Below are 21,227 nucleotides of genomic sequence, written 5' to 3'. Positions count from 1 at the left end.
AACGTTGCCTATGGAATGTGAAGTACTGGGGGTACTGGAAGCATGATGACTGACAGGAGGGGGGGGCTGATGGTTAACAAGCATGGAGTTTTAAAAAGTAAATAGAAATTAAAAAAAAAGACTTGTAAAATGTTATTTTACTAAATAAAGTACAAAAATTCATCAGAATACCGTATTCTCATATCTAACAAATTAATAAATAATTACTAACAAATAAATAAATAAAAATAAAAGCAAGTGAACAGTTCCAGTGCAAAAAGTTTACATGTACAGTAAAGTTCTACATAGTGTTTCTACGTGAGCAGTAATGGAGGAGTAAAGTTTTTTTTTTTTTTTTTTTTTTTAAGTGCAACAGAAACAGCTCATATGTTTCAGCAGAAAATACACTGTATGCATACACCTACTCAGAACACAGTTTTGTAAGACCTATAAAATGAAGACAAACTAACTTATTCCATGCATCCTTTATTCCAGCACAATCAGTGTGTCACTTTACAGCAACAGTACATAAACTTCAAACTATAGTAATCATCAGTTAACAATCTTCAGCTTACAGTACATTTAAGGCTCTTAATTTGGTAAAAGTAGAACCCTACTAGTAGTGTTTTAAAGTTTTACACAGTTTGCATTATTTCTGCATTTCTGCAATTCCAGTGTTAAGAATCAAATGACTTTCTAAATTAATCACAGTTTGTTACTTTATAGAAGCTCCACCTTCCCTAACTGAAGTAAAACACAAATGTGTAAATTTAATTTATTATTACTGGAAACATTACAAAAGTTTTACTAGTAAAGTAATACAGGAATAGAAATGTAATAAAATTTTTCAATCATTTAAAAAACCCAATTTGGCTGTATCAGATAATTTAAGTCAGTGTAAAAGAAAATTGCTACCGAAGAATATATTCAAAGAGTAATTCAATTATGTACAGTACTCTGAAATCATGTACAAGGAATGCTTGCTCAAAGGATCACTATATATAAGATAAGAAACATAGTTTTCAAATATTGATAAATTTACACATTGTGTTTTTTTTTTCAAGCCAGTATTTACATTTTTGCCCCAAAGTAAATTTAGCCGTAGCTACACATGGCACATAACTTGACCATTTTTTTTTATGATTTTCAAATTTGGTTCAAAAGACTGCAAAACACTAAGCCTGAACAGATTTAGCAAATCATCAGTACAGGAGGTTTCATTAGAATTTTCAGTTGCAACGATACAGGTAAAAATGTAAGAAATTTCTCCCCATAGTTTATTTTTTTAACTCTATTACTATTTAAGAAACTGAAGGCAATAAAACCTACAGACTAGTGCTCATTTCTAACATGAAAATCCCCGTCTTGTAAATTGCAGAAAAGTAAAAGAACTGTTGAAAAGCCTTTCGCAATATTAATGAAACAATAGAAAAAATGTTAACCCCACCTTTACCTGAATCTGGATTTGTAATTGCGTCAAATGAACAGTATATGCATTGTTATTTGAACAAATTTCAAGTATAAAAAATAAAAAAAAAGTATTTGACATTTTACCAGACAATCCCAATAGATAAGAGTTTTCTTCATTATATAAAGTATATAGAACTATCCAGTTACAGTATGTGCAAAACTCAAGTTACTTTTCTTTCACATTAACATAGGTAGGGCCATGGCCTTCAAGAGTTTGGAAGCTCATGAGATATAAACTGCTTTAGTCTTTCTAAATACTGCGAATAAAGCTCTATGTCATTATGCCCTGCACCTTCGACCCATAGAGGCTCCACTGCTCTTGGGCATCGCTCATACATCGCCAGGCCATGGGAAAAATCTATCACCTCATCTTCAGTACCATGAATAATCAGAACAGGAGACAGCACTTTTGAGATCTTGTCAATGCTGAAAGATAAAAAGGATAACAAATGAGCAATTTCAGATGGCTTTTTAAAATTAAAATTATACATTATGTTGAATTGTTTAAATAAAAATGCATGCATTATGCGTCAGTTGAGGAAAACTGCATTCATACAGTCTCAGTTGAAGCAGGAGATGAAGCTGTGTTTCTAGCAGCAGAAACATGGTAGAATCTCAACTGTGCCCACAAAAGAGTTCCATTACTCAATGTATGTAAAGTTGTATTACTAAATACTGTACATATTATATATAGCTATTTCTTGTTTGAATTATTATATCTCAGGATTTTGTAGGGACATAAATGTATGTCTGTTCGTCATGTGGGAGGCAACACTCCAGTGGTCATGCCTGACAACTCATTGATTCAGGAACATGGTAATTAGCTGCTAACGAGTTATTCTTTGGTGCAGCTTTATCTTGTCTCTCAATAGGAGATTCTCCAAGTCACATTAACTGGCAGACCGGAGTTAGTCAATTGGTGCTGGTGGGGAAAATCTCTCTGAATCCAATTTAATATGAAGTGGCAATCCTACTAAACGTACCACAGAAGAAACAACCATGAAAGCAAAGTTGAAAAACAAACAATATGGATCTTGGTAAATAACAAATCTGTAGCAATGTAGTTCTGTAACAGTTATTTCAGACAGTTATCCTACTCTGTACAATGAAGAAATATCTCAGACACTTGTCAGTTCAGTCAACAATGGAATGGGAGCTAGAAAAAATATGACACACTGTAAAGGAAGCTAGTCTTTTATAAAGCTACTACTGCATCAACATTTACTATGCAAACTAGCTGCTTGTGCTCCTTGGATTAACTTTGCATTACAATTTTCTTTGCTTCTTCAGCAAGAGGGGCAAATTCTCCACTGTCCTACAAAACAAAACAAAACTTCCCCTTTTACACACACTGCTTCCCTGTGAACAGAAATAGTTATTTAATACTTTTGCTATTCCACCACCTATCCCAATACTCACTGCAGGCCCATCACCTTCCCCCATGCTTGTTTTCAGAAGCTTCTGGATCACTAGCCTTCTTTCACCTAGGACTTATCTCCTCTCTTGCTCTGTGGCAACTATCCATACTGTAAAATGGTAGTGGGTACTTGAAGGTGTTCCTAACCTCACTCCTTCCAAGAACACAGACTAGAAACAACTTCAATGGGCAAGCATGCATGCCTGCTTCCACAGATGTCAAAAGCAATGTAATTTGTTAAAACTCCAAGGTGAGAGCAGATGGTTGCAGGATTACATACCTGGCCACTAGCTAAAGTGAGTCCTGCAATACCTCACTTTTTACTCTTCAAATAGGTTCATAGGTTCATACTAGGCTATCTGCCCTAGGGCATTTATAAGCCTAGCCAGAGTGTGTTTGGCTTTCGCCACCCATTTTAAATGAATTTTGCTATGCCCTTTTTCGAGGTTAGTATACTGTGCCTCTGTCTAACAGTGACGCAGAAGTGATACCCGGGGTAAACCTACGATCTCCCATCCACTCAAGATTCCTCTTGAAGATCGTCAATGAGGGAACTCTGCCTAACCTGGACTGGGATTTTATTCCAGAGTGAAGGGAGCCTCTGAGTTATGAATCTGTCCTTCCAGCATGTCCTATTTATTTCAGTGCTGAGGTTCAAGTCTCTCGAGCGCGTAGCTCGATGGGATTTGGATTTTCTGAGGTGCAGCATGTCCATTAATTCCGGGTTGGACATGGCTTTATACGTCCGGCACAGATCGCCTCTGAGCAGGCGGTATGCCACTGAGTAGAGCTGGAGTTTCTTTAACCGGGCAGCATATGGCATCTGTTTGAGCCCTTTGATCCTCTTGGTGAGGTACTTTTGGGGTCTTTCCAGTTGCTGCAGGTGTCTGGTAAGGTACATCCCAAAAGGGCATTGTACTCAATTATGGGCCTGATGAGGGATGAGTAAAGAGGCACGATGACTTCCCCTGATCTAGATGTGAATCCCTTCATGATTAGGTGGGCTATATAAAATGTTTTTCTAACCACTTTGGCCACGTGGTTTTCAAATGAGAGATTGCTATCAACTTGGGTCCCCAGGTCCCTAATTACTTCTTCCGTACTTAATGGATTACCACTTATGTGGTAATTTGTGGGCACTTTGTTTTTGCCAAAGGGGATGACTATACACTTTTTGGCGTTTAGACTGAGGCCATGGCTCTGGCACCAGTTGTCTGTTTCTATGAGGCCCTTTTGTAGGATGCTTGTGTCGGCTGGAGTCTCGATTATGGCGCCTAGTCTGCAGTCATCTGCGAACTTGGTCAGCCACAGTCCTTCCATGTTGGCCTGTACCTCCGAGAAACATATACCGAACAAGAGAGGTCCCAGGACTGAGCCTTGTGGGACGCCACTTGTAACTGGTTTGGAGTCTGACATGGCTCCAGCAATTCTAACCATATGGGTTCTGTCCTTGAGCCAGTTTACAACCCATCTAGTGACATAGGGGTTTATATTTAAGCTGGTGAGCTTATCTATAATGCCCAAGTGGGGTATTGTATCGAAGGCTTTTGAGAGGTCTAGGTAGGCTGTGTGGACCACCTTCCTCTCGTCAATGGCCTTGGTGACTGTTTCAAAGAAATCGACCAGATTTAAGAGGCAGGATCTGCCCTTAAAGCCGAACTGGGTAGGATCCAGTGTCTGTAGGTCCCCAATATCTTTATTTACGAGGTCCATGATGATCCTTTCCATAGCTTTGCAGACCAAGCTAGTCAGGCTTATGGGGCGATAGTTTCCAGGATCCGTTGAGGCACCACCTTTGTGGAGAGGGACCACTGTTGCTGTACGCCACTCTTTGGGTACATATCCTGTAGTAAAGGCTGAGATTGAACAGTAGTTTTATGTTTGGATTTAGCTCTTCTTGGAGTTCATGTAGGACGCAGCCCGGGACACCGTCTGGTCCCACTGATGCTGTGTTTTTTGCTTTGGAAAGGGCGGCTCTCACCTGAGCATCTGAGATGTCAGGGGGGCAGCACTCTGCTGGGATAGATATTTGCCCTTTTGGTGGTGGTGGTGGTGGGGGTTTTGCGCTGAACCTGTCAGCTAGGATGTTGGCATTGTCTGTGGGTTCGGTGCATTTTTTGTCATTTTGGACTAATTCTGAGCATATCTGGGAATTCCCACCCAGGTTCCTAACATAACTAAAGAAAACCTTGTGATTATCCTTAGTGTCCTGTGCAATTTTTCTCTCGAAGCTGACCTTAGACGATTTTATGAGTGCCCGTAGTTTTTTGCTAATACTTATCAGAGATGCCTTCCCTTTTTGGGATTTTGCTCTATCATGTAGTAGCTTCCTCCTTCTATTGTATAGTTTGTTTATGGCTGGGGTCCACCAGACAGGAAGCTGCCTTTGGAGGATTGGGTCTTGGTTTTATTTGGGATTGCATGATCCATGCATTCCTGAAGGTGTTCATAGAATGCGTTTATAAAGGATTCTGCGGTCTGGGCCGTATTTTCCACAGGCCCGGGAGCTTTGAAGGATTCCACCTCGGTTTTGAGGAGTGCGAAATTTGCTTTAGAGAAGTTTTTCACTGTGGTTTTCTGGGCAGGGGGTGGGGTTGGGATGTGAATATCCAGTGAGATTAGTTTATGGTCTGATCTTACCAGTGAGGGATACACTTCTGGTCTGGAGCATAAAGCCCCCCATGTTGGTGATCATCAGGTCCAGTATGTTTTCCCCCTTGTGGGAGTGGTAACAAGTTGTTCCATAGCATTTGAGTTTATAAATTCTAGGAACCTTTGGGCTAGGGTGTTGGAGCTAGAGTAATGCTCCCAGTCTATGTTTGGGTAGTTGAAGTCGCCCAATATAATGATGTTTGGAGAGACCTTCATATTTTCCAGTGTTCTCAGGAAGGCCGAGTGGGGTTCCTGGGTTTGGGAGGGTGGTCTGTAACAGGCTATAAACTGGAAGGCAGTTTTACCCACTGCTAGTTGCACATGGATAGTCTCTGATGCTTTGTGCTGTGCCACCAACCTGGAGGTGTGGGTATCTTTGACGAATAGATACTCCCCCTCCTTTTGTGGTTCGGTCCAGGTTTTGGGGCCAAAAAGCATGGTATGAGGTATAACCTGGTAGTGCTGGGGTGCTCTCGGGAGCCTTGAACCAGGTTTCTGTTACTGCACAGATATCGATGTTCTCCATGCTAAGGAGAGTTTCGAGTGTGTACATCTTGAGGTTTAGACTTCTGGCGTTGAGTAGCATTACTCTAAGTTTCTTATCCCTTGTGATACCTATGGAGGTGCGTTTGTCTTTTGAGCCTTGCCTAAAAAAGGCACTATGGGGTTGGCAAGAGCCTTTGCCAATATCCGAAAGCCCAGCGGTGACAGGTGCAAGCCGTCCCTAGCGAAGCATCGTGGCTTGTCGAGCATGTCATCCCAGGCTGACAGGCATTGGATCCCCTTTGAATGACACCAATTCTTAAGCCAATTGTTGAAATTGATCATCTTGTCTTCATGTACCATATCCACCTCAGGAAATATGAGGATATGAGGAAATGGTCCTGTAGTGCCTAGGTACTTGTAAGAAGTAAAGACAAGAACCCTGGATTATGCATCTCTGGACCAGTCACTACAATGCATTTCAGTAAGACCTCTGGTTCTGAAGCATCTATTTTACTTTCTTACCTAAAGCAGATGTGCACCAATTCATTACATAACAAAATTGGTCTAAAGAAGAACGAGCTAAGTACGTAAAGCAGATAATATTTCAGCATGCAATCTAGCCTTACCTGAACTTTTTGCACTATGGGACCCATTAATGTTGATATTCTTAAGTCATATGAACATTAAGCTGTTTAATTAAAAAAAACAAAACTTGAGAAAATGCCTGTAAAAATAAAGAACTAAAAAATATTTAATTTCTATGTCTTACATATGTCTTATATGTAGCAATACCACTAAATGCTCAGCATATTAATTTGCTGTTTTTTTCTTCCACTCGGCGTTTACTTTTCCGAATATAAACTCTCTCTCCATCTCTCACACACACCAACCCATCCATCCACACAACCACCCCCCCCCCCAAGTGATCTTCAGCTACATGAATCTATTTGCTGCCAACTATCTTACTTGTTCCCTCAATGCAGAATAGGTTACAAAACAGTCATCAGAGAATGCTGCATTACTGAGGTGGATATTTTAAGTTATAAAATGTCCAATATGCAATGTCAGCAACATGTTTCTTTCTGTGGATGTCTGTCTGTGTATATCTGACAGTTCAACGATGCCTTTAAGAAGCTATGTCTGAGCCTTCCAAATCCTTTTCTACCCTGTCCTGTCCCACAGACACCTGAGACAATAGATAAAAATGAGGTGACAACATTGCAGAAAGTAACTAACTCAGTGGCAGGGAACGTTTATACTAATATTCTATTTCCTTCCTCTACCCAACGCTCCACTAACAAGTTGCGGATTAATCCATTTTTTATTCATTCTTACAGTTTTTTTGTATATCATTTTTATCTAATTACCTTTTCAAATGACTGCATGCCTGAAATCAACCACTTTTACTGATTCTTTGTGAAATTTATGTCAAATATGAGGTATATATCTTCAATTGCCAATAACTAGTTACAGGAAGGTGCATGTCACAGTGTACACTTTGCTTCTAGATATTTCTGAGAGTAAAGTCAACATGGAGGTTAGACCACTTCCGCCATCTCTACAATTTATGTAACATCTAGAAACCGTATATTGTGAAAATAGAGAAGTATATTTCAAGAGTTTGTACGTTTAGAAGCAGTGAAGTAAATGTTATGATGGAAATGCTCCAAATGCAGCCATCAAAAATGCCATTACTGCAAGGAAACTTTGCATAAAGCTGGTAGACTTGGATCCATAATTTATTAATTACCATAAGAGAACAACAGAGAAGTTTCAATAGTTATATATAAAAAGAGAAATGGCTTCAGGTAAAATCCAGGTGCACAAAACCAGAACTATATATAACCAAAAATGCACCGAGGTACCACACAATAGTGTCTTTATTACACAAAAAATAAGAACAGTGGTGAGCGCTTTCGCAAAACTAATTGCTTCATCAGACGGTCCGTCAGTCTGTTGAAGCAATTAGTTTTGCGAAAGCGCTCACCACTGTTCTTATTTTTTGTGTAATAAAGACGCTATTGTGTGGTACCTCTGTGTATTTTTGGTTATATAAGTTTCAATAGTTACAGTGCAACAATTTTGAGTGCTACTAGGGAAGAAGCCCTGCAAGTATTTGATTTTTTATTTTTCTTGAAGAGGAGAAATAAAACAGGAATTCAGATACTACTGTAACCCTAAAAGTAAAATATAATGTATTTGACACTTGTTCACTATATGGGCGCACAGTCCCACGGCGGATATATGTGTTGATGTTACTAAGCTAAAAATAGCGAACATCCATGGCATTCAGAAAACTATCTACTTTAGTCTTATATTCAAGTACAGAAAGCTGGATAGTTTGATTTAATTACTGCAAAAATAGTATAGACAAGAAAGAAACAAGACTTTACTGGAAAGGCTCACCCAGACTCTGCCACAGCTTGCTTTGAGGGAAAGGTTAGTTTGCTTTTTAGTTTTTTCCCTTTTTCTATTTTGTATACTGTGATTTGTTTTCTTTACACTGTGTTTTACTTGTATTCTGCTTTTAACTGCATATTAAAACTTGAAAAGAGACCACAGCTCTCTCTCTCTTGGAAGTCCAACAGAAATTAGAACAGGTAAATTAATGAGTCACACAAGTTAGAACAGGTCAGTTAAGGTTAATCATCTGTGAACTGAGGGGGTGCAGCTAGGAACTAAACCTTCTACTTAAGGGGTAAAATAAAACATTTCAGAGCTTTACTGGAAAGGCTCACCCAGACTCTGCCACAACTTGCTTTGAGGGAAAGGTTAGTTTGCTTTTTATTTCTTGTATTTTGTATTCCTTTATTGCCTTTTCCTATTTTGTATACTGTGATTTGTTTTATTTACACTGTTTTACTTGTATTCTGATTTTAACTGCATATTAAAACTTGAAACAATAAGACATTGTTGCATTCGATTCTCAGCTAGAACGTCTTCTGTGTGGAGGCATGCGTGAATGGGCGTGCCTTCGTTGAAGGTTGTGCGTCAGGGCTGGTAACTCGGCATGTAAAAATCCACTACCAAACATTAGCGGACCGGAGTTCCACTGTGGCGACCCCTAACCGAGATAAGCCGAAAGACACAACAACAACATTAAAACTTGAAAAGAGACCACAGCCCCGACTCTTATCAGACAGAATTTCTTCCCACCACTTTACTGTTGTGTTCTTAAACACCACTGTCTTTCTAGCTACCTGCCCCTTATGTTAATTTGACCCTATATCTCATTTCCTCTCTGCTTTTACTGGCTGGTGTAAGCACAAAATTATCATTTTGTGAAATCACTTTCCTTCAACTATTTTAATTTACTGGCCATCCTACTGTATTCCATAGTACCAGAATACAAAAGTGCCCTCCCCCTTTCCATCTATCTTGCTCTTTTAAAAACAGTGGCTCTCCACTAAAAACATTTTATTCAACCAAAACTTAAGTTACCCACTTTCATATCTAACTGCTTAGTGCACTCTGCAGTGTTTAGGCTAAACCATTTTTTCATCTTACCTTTAAGCATCTACTGCAAGACCACCAGTTACTGGAGAGTCCACATTCTGCCTCTCAGTAGTCATCTTGAGAATTAGTGCTTCTGTTTTCTTCTGGTAAGAGAAGGAGTACAGTGACAGTATTTCCTGGAGACTGCTGATCACCAGATAGCCTAATAACTGCTTTACAGGTGACAGCTTGGAATCTGTGCTTATATTCTGATCTTGGTGAGAGTAGGAGTAGAGTGCCTTGACTCCTGACTTGTTTCTGGCTGAAGAGTGAGTGTCTGTGCTTAACGTACCTGACTGGTCTGGTTGCTATTCGAGGCATCTACCAGAAAAACGCTACAAGCCTACAGACCCTTGCATCATCTGGGACAAAACTGTGGCTCACAAGACAGGCTGTGGCCAGCTTCTCTTCTTGGAATTGGTGCAAACATTTTGCTTCTGGTGAGTGAAGAAGCAAAGGAGTATTGTATCCCAACAAAGTGAAGCTGTTGTGAGACCAGCATTAGTAGTAGCCATTCATGCGACTCCCCTCTTTTCATCATTCTTGACAAGCTAATTCTTTGTTAAGTACTGCTTGATTTGTTTCTAATTTCAGAATATCTGCCTAAATACTTCATCCTTAAATGTTCAGGGTCTACATATAGTGTTTGGCAGTACTCTGTACAGACTCAGACCCCTTGAGAGACATTTTTCCTGTAAAACCACAACTAAAATTTCTTCAATATCTAGTTGCACACAGGACAACTAGTTTGCAGTGATAAGCACTGTCCACATAGTTGCAAACCAGATGCTCCTGACAGTGATTGATATTGTTACTCCAACAGTCTAATCAGTAAAAAAGGGTCTGTTGCCATGGATATGAACTTTCCTGTTGTCTCCATTACTGGCTTGGTGGATATGGGCATCCTGAAGCAATGTAGAAATTGCCTCATGTTTGCTGACAACCAGTTAATTCTCAAACAACCTGATATGGTATGCGAGAGATGTATTTACACAAAGTCACTGGAGGCAAAGCTCTCACATAAAAGTACTCCTAATGTCAATACGGTTGTCAGTAGTACACATGCTGCACCCATCATGCACAATTCGAAACAGACATATAGACCCATATACACTGAGGCACTTGCATGTAACCTTCCTAAAACACAAAGACCTCCTAGACAAAGTACACATAAGAAATACCCTCAGCAGCCCGAAACACACACTTTCAAAACAAAACCCACACCAGCACATAGAGCTACATCTCAGGAGACTCCATCGTGAGACACACTGATGTCCCTCTCACCAGGCTGAGTAAGGAGAAAGTTACAGTCAAGTTGCTTATCAGGGTCTAGGATCTGCCACATTGCACATGCACACTCAGGTCATCGGACCACAATTACCAATATGACTGTGTGGGAGTAAATTACCTGAGACGTACCTCCCTAGACTATATGAAGAGAAAGATATCATTGAGATCTTGGAATGCGTGTCTGAGGCTGGTGTGAGTCTAGCACTGAGCAGCATTTTACCTTCTCCAAGGATGATGCCACAATACGAACAAAAGATGATTGACTTTAATAACTGGCTTAGTTTCTGGTATCATTCTAAAGGGGTGCAATATTTGTCAGCATGGAAGGAGATGGTCAACAGACCACGCTGCTCTGCCAGGGATGGTCTGCACCTCTCCCCTCTAGCCTTTCGAATATTAGCTAAAACATTGTTTTCCCTCATAGTGCCTTTTTTAGGCAATCCCAAACTGAAAGTACTTCCAGCATAGCAAATCAAAACCAAGAAAATCTAAAGGTATTACTGCTCAATTCTAGGAGCCTAAACAAAAAACTCCACTCCCTGGAGGTTCTCTTTACTCTAGAGAATACTGAAGTCTGTGCAGTCTCTGAGATGTGGTTTAAAGCCGTGGAGAGCACACCAACAGTGCAAGGTTATAATGCCTTCCACACATTTAGACCAGCTACTTTCACAGGCAGGGACTAAAGTTGGAGGTGTCTCTATTTACATCAAAAATAAATATACTTCAAGGCTGGTCACACAGGACAATGCACTTGAGCTGCTCCATGTTCAAATCATCATAGGTAAAATCCATTACCACTTTCTTGCAAGCTATAGGTCCCCCTCTATGACCCATGAAACCCATTACCATGTATTTAAACTTATTAGAAACACTAACTATCCAACCCAATACCATACTCATGGGTGAGTTTAATTACCCCACTATTAACTGGGAATACTATACAACATCAAATGTACATGCACAGAGATTCCTGGATTTTGTAAACACAAACTCCCTGGACCAGACAGTCAACACACCAACCAGGGGTGCAACCATACTGGATCTTGTCCTCACAAATATGGGAGACTGCTGCACACCCCCTACTGTAATGCAGTCCCTGGTAATGTCAGACCACAAAATGGTCTCCTTTGAAGTAAAAATAAAACATGGACCCCCAGCTCAACCGGGAATATTCAGGAACTATTCTAAGGCTAACCTCCTGCTATTAAGTGAGAACCTGGTAAAATTTCAAGCCTCTATAAACCCTGACAACACTTCTGCCTATGTAGAATGGTTCACACAAACTCTGTACAAGCATGTTAATAGCTGCATAGAGGCAGCTGTACCCACCAGGAAGAAGTACAAAACTAACTCAAAAAACAAGCCATCCTGGTGGAATCACAAAATCAATCGGATGTATAACAGGAGGAAGAAAATCATGGCATAAATTAGGAGGTGCAGCACCCAGAAAGATAAAAGCACTCTCAAACTAAACAAAAACACTCTCAAACTAAAACAACTCAAGTTGACAAATAAAGTCTACCAATGCCAAATTTGAAGTACGTTTGGCCTCCCAGGCTAAGGACAACCACAAAGCATTCTTTAGCTATGTCCGCAACCTCAAAGGCAATACACAATTGTGTGCAGAGCTCATTGTAAATGGAGCCACCTATACTGAGCCAGAAGATATAGCTAACCTACTGACTGATAAATTCAGCTCCAACTTTACTTCTTCAGTCCAACTTTACTCCTCTCTCCCCCTCAACCTTCCCTCAGGAAATATCATCAAATCTAACTCCCCTATCACTAGGGAACAGATCCTTAATGCTCTCTAAGACCAAGAACACTGCATCAATGGGCTCAGATAATATCTCAGGATGCCTTCTAAACAGCATGAAACATGACCTATCAGGGCCTCTGGAATTACTATTTAACTGTAGCCTCCAAACAGGCTTTGTGCCTCATGAATGGACAAAGGCAAGAGTCATCACTCTGCACAAAGGTGGGCCATCTGCAGACCTTGGAAACTACAGACTCATAAATCTCACTAGTCTTGTATGTAAAGTCAAAAAAGAATTATTATGGAGATGATCAACAGATATATAGTAAACCTCCAGACACTGAACCCAACCCAGTTGGTTTCATCAAGGGCAGATCATGCCTACTCAACCTGGTTGACTTCTTTGAAAAGGTCACCAAAGCACTGGATGAGTAAAATCGTTCACACTGCTTACCTTGACCTGGCCAAGGCATTTGACAATACCCTACTCGGGCATTGTTGACAAACTCAAGAGGTTAGGTACAGACCCGTATGTCACCCGGTGGATAGCCAGATGGCTCACAGGCAACTCAGGAAAGTAGAATTGGGGAGTCCATCTCTATAAAGAGGCCAGTCACAAGTGGAGTCCCTCAGGGCTAAGTCCTTGGATCACTCCTTTTTGGCATTTACTTCTCAGAAGTCAAGGCCAATGTCAATGATCTCTGGTTGACTAAATTTGCTGATTATTACAAATTAGGAGCTCTCATTAAATCTCACACTGACACAAAAGTTCTCCAGGAGGGGCTGACACAGACAAATAACTGGTGTCAGAGCCACAGGCTAAAACTAAATGCCAAGAAATTCATAAGAGTATCCTGTGAGAAGTCATCCATCCCTGGTAACTATCATATTGACAACAAACTCCTTAGAGTTGACCCAGTAGTCAGGGAGTTTGGGACACACACAGATAGTAATCTAGCCTTTCATCATCACGTGTCTACAGTGGTGAGGAAATCTGTCTACCTTACGCAACTTATAAACAAAGTTGTGGCATCCAAGTCCATAGAAGTCATTGTTCCACTTTATTCGGCATTCATGAGACCTATCATCGAGTACAATGCCCCCTTTGGTATGTACCTAACAAGGTATACAGTTCCCTCTCACATCCTGTTTAGGAGGATACGGTGTCTGTACTTTCTCCTTTATATAGCCATCTTCAAAGCTGCAGCAAACTAAGGAAAAGAATTCCCTCATTGTGACATCAGTCAAGTGTGGATGCTGCACATCTTGCCAATGGCCAAGTGTAAGAATACCATGAAATTCTGGAGCAGAGGTAGAGAAAGCACTTGATTATAAGCCGTGAAGTAAAACAATAAAGTACAGTTCTGCAAATAAACTTAACCATAACAGTAGATGCTTGAATAATCACTGCTGCAATAGCTTTAGCTATACAGGTTATATCCTGCCAAGGACATAGCAGCCAGCCAACTTCCAAACCTTCACAGCATCTTCCACAAGACTAAACTGTCAAGTAGCTCAAGCTGAGCTGCCTAAAAGACAAGTTTATCTAAACGCCCTTCATAGGTTCATAGGTAAGTGCTAGGCTAGCTGCTCTTGCAGTCCATTTTAAGCCTATCCGATTTTCCTTTGTGTGCTCGAAATAACCTGTCCCATATGGTTATCGATACTTTTCTCATGTTTGACAATTATATACTACCCCAATGATAACATACAGTTGTGTACACTTACCATAAATGTAGATATTTGAGTGTATTCACTGTTGCAGTCATCACATTTGGGTTATCTGCTTGCAGTAGCTCTCAGTCGGCCTGATTACCAAAGTCTTGAGTCCTGCATCGGTTACTGTCTCATCTTCCGTGATGTCAGGTAGTCTGGGGTATAAAGCATGCAGAAGACGCCATTACATCAGTTTTTCTTGCCCCAAATGTCAGGTGCCCCCCTTAATGGGAAGCAATTATATATATATATATATATATATATATATATATATATATATATATATATATATATATATATATATATAAGGTTATACCTCCAACAAAAAAGCAAATACACCAAAAAGCTTTTAAGTACAGAAGAGGAGAATATAGGTATAGTCAAAAGAAGTCAGGCGGCTGGAAGGAGGGTAACCAGGACTGCAACAGTGAATACACTCTAACATCTACAATTATGGTAAGTGTACACAACTGTACTATGTTCTTCATGTTTCACTGTTGCAGTCATCACATGTGGGTAGATTCCCAAAGCTAAGGATGGGAGGAGGAATTTAGATAGCATTAGGACCAGCTATAAGGCCCTCCAAGACTGCAGTGGCAAAGCCAGCTCTGGATTTAGAGAAAATTGGCAAATGGAAATGCTTGGTTAAAATTATGTACAGAACTCCAGGTAGCAGCTTCTAGGATGTCTCTGGTAGGGACACCTCTGTGAAAGGCTGTAGAGGTAGATAAAGCCTTGGTTGAATGGGGTCTAATCCCCTGTTGGATAGGTTTTCCATGGTGCTTATAGCAGAAATGAATGCAATGGCCTATCCATTTAGAAATGGTTTGCTTTGAAATAGCTTTCCCCTCTGTCACTGCAGCAAATGCCACCAGCAGTTGTTCAGATTTCCTTTGAGGTTTAGTCCTGTCCAAGTAAAATCTAAGTTGTCTGTGCACATCTAATGAGTGCAGTATCCGTTCCCCTTTGTTCTGTGGATTAGAAAAGAAGGTTGGCAAATGAATGGACTGATTAAGAGCCACACTGGATACCACCTTGGCCATGAAAGAGGGATTGGTCCTGAGGGACACCCTGTCCGCACAAAAGATGATGAAAGGCTGCACTACCAAAAAGGCCTGTCATTCAGATAACCTTCTTGCTGAAGTGATTGCTAAAAGGAAAGCTGTTTTCCAAGAAAGGAATTTTAGCTCTGCAGTTGCAGCTGGCCCAAAAGGAGGAAGACTGAGTTTTTCCAATACAAAATTAAGGTCCCAGGCTGGAGTTGGGGCTCTCCTGGGTGGACTTATGTTTCTGGCCCCTCTGAGGAACTGCTTGAGCGGTGGGTGAGAAAAGAGGGATGGTTCTGTGTTGTAATGAGATGAAATGGCTGAGGCGTGAATTTTGATAGAGGAAAAGGAAAGGCCCTTGTGAAGCATCTCAGTTAAGTATTGAAGAATCTGAGGTAAATTGGGCACTGCTGCGGCCATCCCTTGAGTTTGGTTCCAGGCACAGAATCTTTTCTATTTTTCAGCATAAGATTTTCTAGTACTAGGCCTCCTTGCCTCCAAAATGACATCCAACACTTGTTTACTGAGGGATGGTAATGGAGAGATTATGTAATTAGCCAGGCTGCCAGGTTCAGGGTTTGAAGCTGGGGGTGTAGAATCTGGCTCTGCTGAGACAGCAGGGTAGGGGTCTGAGGTAGGTGCCATGGGGCCAGCTGTGACACTGCGCAAGAAGGGGGTACCAGTGTTGGCATGGCCAATCTGGTGCAATCAGTATCATCCTTGGTTTGTCCTGTTTGATCTTTAGTAGTACTTTGGAGAGGAGAGGCAAAGGAGGAAAGGCATAAACTGCTAGATTTTTCCAGCTGAAGGACAGAGTATCCACTTTCCAAGCTTGTTTGTGGGGAGTCTTTGTGCAAACTTTGCCCAATTAGTAGTTCTAGGGGGAGGCAGACAGGTCTATCTGGGATCCCCCATTTGTTGATCAACATGTTGAAAATCTTTGGTTCCAGTTTCCACTCATGTGGGTGCATGATATTTTGCTTAGTTCGTCTGCCAGTGTATTTAGTTTTCCGGGCTGGAAATTGAGCCTGTAGATGCACTTGGTAGCTTAAGGCCGTGTTCCACAGAGCCATGGCTAGTCTGCAGAGGGGGGTAAGAAATATCCAAAGCCTCTTTTTAGAATCAGAGTAATCCTGGCTTTCCCAATGAAAATGCTCCCTAAGAGTATGCAGGGTTTCACCAAAAGAGAAATCCTCTGGGGGGGGGGGGGGGAGTATAGAGTCCTCTGCATCAGAATCCTCATAGGTAGATAAGGGTAAATCCTGGTCATCAGAGGAGACAAATTTCAGAATATTGGTCAGAAGTATTATAAGCAAATTCAGTCCTAGGTCTCAGAGGAGGAAGGTTGGTTCTCCCTGATTAAAGTAATAAGGTCTTCAGCCATTCTTATCATTTATTTTTTAGGCATAGAGGCCTGAACATGCGGTCTGGGCGTCGGTTTCCTAGGCATGGTACGAGTTTTAGGCCTAGAAGAAGAAGATGGCGTCAGTTTAATATGCAAGTCAGTAGGCCTGAATACACCCTCAGAAGCCGGTGCCTGCACAGAGGCTCCGGACCCATCCAAGGTAGAAACATCCGCAGGTTCCACAGTTGAAGCATCTCACGGCATACCGGACTCCGAATGGGTCTCAGTAGAGGCCTGCAAATCTGAAGTAGCGGGTATCAGAGGCTGCGAAAGCGCATCACTGAGTACCGGCGAACTGGTGACTAGCTTAGGAGAAGTGTTGTCGGCAGCTTTGGACCTAGGCGGCCTATCTCTGTCTTTATCTTTGCATTTTTTTCGGAATGTCAGAAGTCGGGTGGCTTACCGAAGACCTATCTGGATAACTGAACCGAGTAGCAAAATATTTAGAAGCGAAAATGTACCGACGACGAATAGTTCGTGGTTTAAATAAGGCACAAAACCGACAGCGAGGCAAGTCGTGTTTAGGGCCTAGGCAAGGAATACAGTACGAATGAAAATCTTTATGGAGGTATTTGCTTTCCCCAAGAAATGCAATTACTGGCTTTTACTGACATTGGTTTAGAGCACGAAAAAGTTTCCCCAACGGGGTACTTAGCTTTAGTTGAAGACTTTGGTTCTGAAACTCGAAAACGAAAATTTCAGGAGTTGGCCAACCGGCACTTGCAAACTGCTTCTGCTTTGGGCATCGCATGGAAAAAAAGACTGATGTAATGGCATTGGCTGCATGCTTTATACCAGACTACCTGACAACACGGAAGATGAGACAGCAATAGACGCAGGACCCAAGACTTTGATAATCAGGCTGACTGAGGGCTACTGCAAGCAGATAACTCAAATGTGATGACTGCAACAGTGAAACACCAAGAACATCTGGGATCATACCACAGATAATTTGAGGGGACCCATGAATAGGATAAAAGCATTTAGGAGACTCGGAGCTTTCCTGCCAAGAGAGAGATGCAGGCTGAACCCTGATTACACGATGCTAGGAAGAACAAAAAATAAATGACTGTATCCTGCCCATAAACACACCACCAAAAAACAGGGGCAATGAATGGAGGGAGCAGCTACTGCATCAGTGATCATTAGAACACCTACTGTTACGGTAAGTTTACTTACACAACTGTACTATGTTCATCATAGTGATCACTGCTGCAGTAGCCTTAGCTATATGGGCAGACTACCCTAGCTTACTACATTTGGGAGGTGGAATGAGAAGAGTCCAGGAGCCCCTAGAGAATGGTCCTAGCAAAGCCTGATCTAGACCTAGAGAAAAAATCAAGCTTATAGTGCTTAGTAAAAGTGTATACAGAGGATCAAGTTGCAGCTTCTAGAATACTTCTAGAATCCAACCCTTTCCAAAAAGCCAAATATAAAGCCAAGACCCTGGAAGAGTGGGCCTTGACCCTGCCTGGAATAATTTTGTTGTGGTGAGGATAACAACCGTTTGGAAAGTGTCGGTTTTGACAAAACGTTGGCCCTTCTTATCTTCACAAGAAATTAACAACTGATTTGAATATCTGCAATAATTTAGTTCTGTCATGATAGTACCAGAGTTGTCTGTGGACATCCCAGGTATGCAGTATCCTCTCTCTCTCATTTTTGGATTCAGGAAAGAAAATGGGGAGGTGGATAGTTTGGCTTAAAGTACCTTTAGGCATAAAAGGAGGACAAGTTCTCAAAGAAACTCTTTCTGCATGGAAAATGAGATACGATTGACTCACCATAAAAGCTTGCAACTCAGATACCCTTCTTGCAGAGGTCAGTGTAATTAGTAAAACTGTTTTTCATGTCAAGAACCTAAAGTCAGCCAGATTAGCTGGTTCAAATGACGAAAGCATTAGCTTCTCTAGCACAAAATCAAGATGTCAAGGAGGGGCCCTTCCTGTTTGTTGGAATCTTCTTATGGAAAACCCCTTTCAAAAACATTTGGGCACGATAAGGTATTGACAGAGGAGGATCCATGGGCAGACGTGCTGAAATGGCCAATAAATGAACCTTGACAGAGGAGTGAGAAAGGCCATAGGATGGCAACTCACACAAATGTTGTAAAATGTACAGTTGTGTCCCATTTACCATAACTGTAGAAGCTACAGTAGATCAATGTTGCAGTAATGATTCTAATATCTTCCTGCTATGTATAATACCATGGCAGGCACAATTTCCAGCGTCTTTGCATCGCACCGCACCTGGGTGTTGGACATCTGAAGACCGACATCTGGATGTCAGGCTTTCTAAGCAATGAACAAGCAGTTTGATGCCTGGGGACAGCAAAACCTCCCCAGTTGTCTGAATTTGAATGAGAAGCAGGAAGATCATACGAGGCAGAGAAGGGATGATGAAGACCAGAGGACTATCTTCAGTGAACGCCTCTACCCTTTGCACTCAGCAAGGAGGAGAAATGTGGTCAGGAGATAGAAGTGTCGGAGGGTGGGAGTATGTACTGCAATAGTGATCTACTCTAACATCTACAATTCTGGTAAATGGGATACAACTGTACTATATTCTAGTCAATGCTGCAGTATTGATTTTGGAAGGACTCCCAAAGCCAACAGTTGGGTAGTAGGTCATCTGTATGACCCCTAGAAAATAAGGCTTTGCAAGACGGCAGTAGTAAAATCTGGTCTAGCCCTGGAGACATTGCCAAGATAACAGTGTTTTGTAAAGGTATGTATGGAGTTTCCTGTGGCTACCTCTATGATGGCCTACGTAGGGACTCTGAGGAAAGTAGTGGTAGTTGCCCAGTGCCTGGTGGAGTGGGCCTTAATATGACCAGGCAGAGTTTTTCTGTGGTGGTAATAATGGAACTTAATGCTGCTGGTTACCCATTTAGAAATGGTTTGTTAAGAGAAAGGTCTACTCTCTGCAAAAGCCACAAGTCATTGCTCTGCTCTATTAGGAGTTTTTGCCCTGTCTAGATAGTATGTGATCTGCCTGTGCACATCCAGGGAATGAAGGTCTTGTTCTGCTCTGTCGATTTAGGAAGGATTTAGGAAGAAGTTGGCCAGGTGGACAGCATTGTTTAGGGTAAGTTCTGATACGACCTTAGGCATAAAGGATGTTTGTTTAAAGGTTTCCCTATCCCCGTGAAAGGCAGTGAAAGGCTCTTTTATACATGTCAGCTTGTAGCTCTGAGATTCTCCTTGCTTATGTGACAGCTATAAGGAAAGTGGTCTTCTGCGTGAACATCTTTAGAGAGGCAGGGGCAGCTGGTTCAAAGGGTGCCAAGGTTAGTTTCTCTTAACACATTATTTACATCCCAGGCAGGAATAGGGCTCCTTCTGGGTGGTCTGAAGTGAATTATCCTTTTGAGTAAAAGTTTCATGTGGGTGTGCAAGAAGATAGGTGGAGAATGGTGCAGGGAAGCAGAGAGGGCAAATACATGATCCTTAACAATGGAGTAGGAACGTCCTTGTCTAAATAGGCCTGTAAGGTATTCCAAAGCTGAATTGATATCTGCCTGTGAAAGGCTGGTGTTTTTTGCTGTGACACCAGGTGGAAAATCTCTTCTATTTAGCCATGTATGATTTTTCTGGCATTGGGCTTCATTGTCACCTTTAGAATGGAAAGGACATACTTGGTATAGGTGACATTCCTCTGTGTCAAAACAGAATCCTCCAAGGCTGTTGACCAGATTGTGACTAGGTGAGAATGGCATACAGTTCAATGGCTAGTGTTGCCTCGGCCTGAAGTAGGTCACTTGGATCATGCTGGGTCTGTCCACCGTGACTATCAGTACTCCTAGAATCAGAGGCAAGGGTGTAAATGCATACAGGAACAAGTTTGTCCAGCTGAAACATAAAATGCCTATGTTCCAAGTCCCTGTCTGAGTTCTGGAGCAGAACATTTGTAGTTGTCTGTTCTGATGAGAGGCAAGAAGTCTACTGAGGGGAATCCAACTCCCCACTGTAGACTTAGGTCCAGAAACACCTTTTCAACATCGATTTGTTGAGGTCTATAAGATCCATGCCTTGAGAATCTGACGGTGTTGCGCTATCCGAGAATACTAGACTCTATGAGTGTCAGTCTTAGTTCTTGAGCCAGCATCCAAATATTCCTCGTGAGACTGCACAAAGGGTAGTACAGGGTACTTCCTCGTTTATGTACCAGATCACTGTGGTGTTGTCTGTCCAAATCTGCAACGTCCCTGGGGTTAAATTCTGTGAAAAGCCTTTATGGCCATATCTCCTTCTGGTTTATATGCTGTTTTCTCTGTTGTGGTGTCCAGATGCCCTGCATTTTCAAAAAACCTAAGGGGGGGCCCACAAGCTATGTCTGAACTGTCTGTGGTGATGGTCTTATTAGTTTCTGGTAAAGAGAAATTTGCCCCAGGGTTCTGCAGTATGGTGTTCTTCCACCACAGCAGCTACTTCTCGAGGCATGAAAGGAAAGGCATTAGGGTAGTCAGAAGCTGAAATTGCTTTTTCCAAGCATTTCTTTTTTTTTTTTTTG

At 41.5% G+C, this 21,227-nt stretch overlaps 1 protein-coding gene across 1 annotated transcript in view; it reads right to left on the bottom strand.

Moving 5' to 3' along the window:
• Positions 1-449: 449 nt before the first annotated feature.
• ABHD17C (abhydrolase domain containing 17C, depalmitoylase) overlaps positions 450-21,227 on the bottom strand; it is a 429,616-nt gene continuing 408,838 nt past the window's right edge. Inside the window, exon 3 of the mRNA XM_044077935.1 lies at positions 450-1,875. Within this exon, the coding sequence (XP_043933870.1) occupies positions 1,656-1,875 (220 nt within the window). The 3' untranslated portion in view covers positions 450-1,655. The remainder of the gene's footprint in view (positions 1,876-21,227) is intronic.

The sequence above is a fragment of the Protopterus annectens genome, chromosome 7.part0 (assembly GCF_019279795.1).
Source record: "Protopterus annectens isolate FY-2018-M chromosome 7.part0, PAN1.0, whole genome shotgun sequence".
NCBI classification, from domain to species: domain Eukaryota; kingdom Metazoa; phylum Chordata; order Ceratodontiformes; family Protopteridae; genus Protopterus; species Protopterus annectens.
This window is presented reverse-complemented; position numbering and strand designations above follow the sequence as displayed.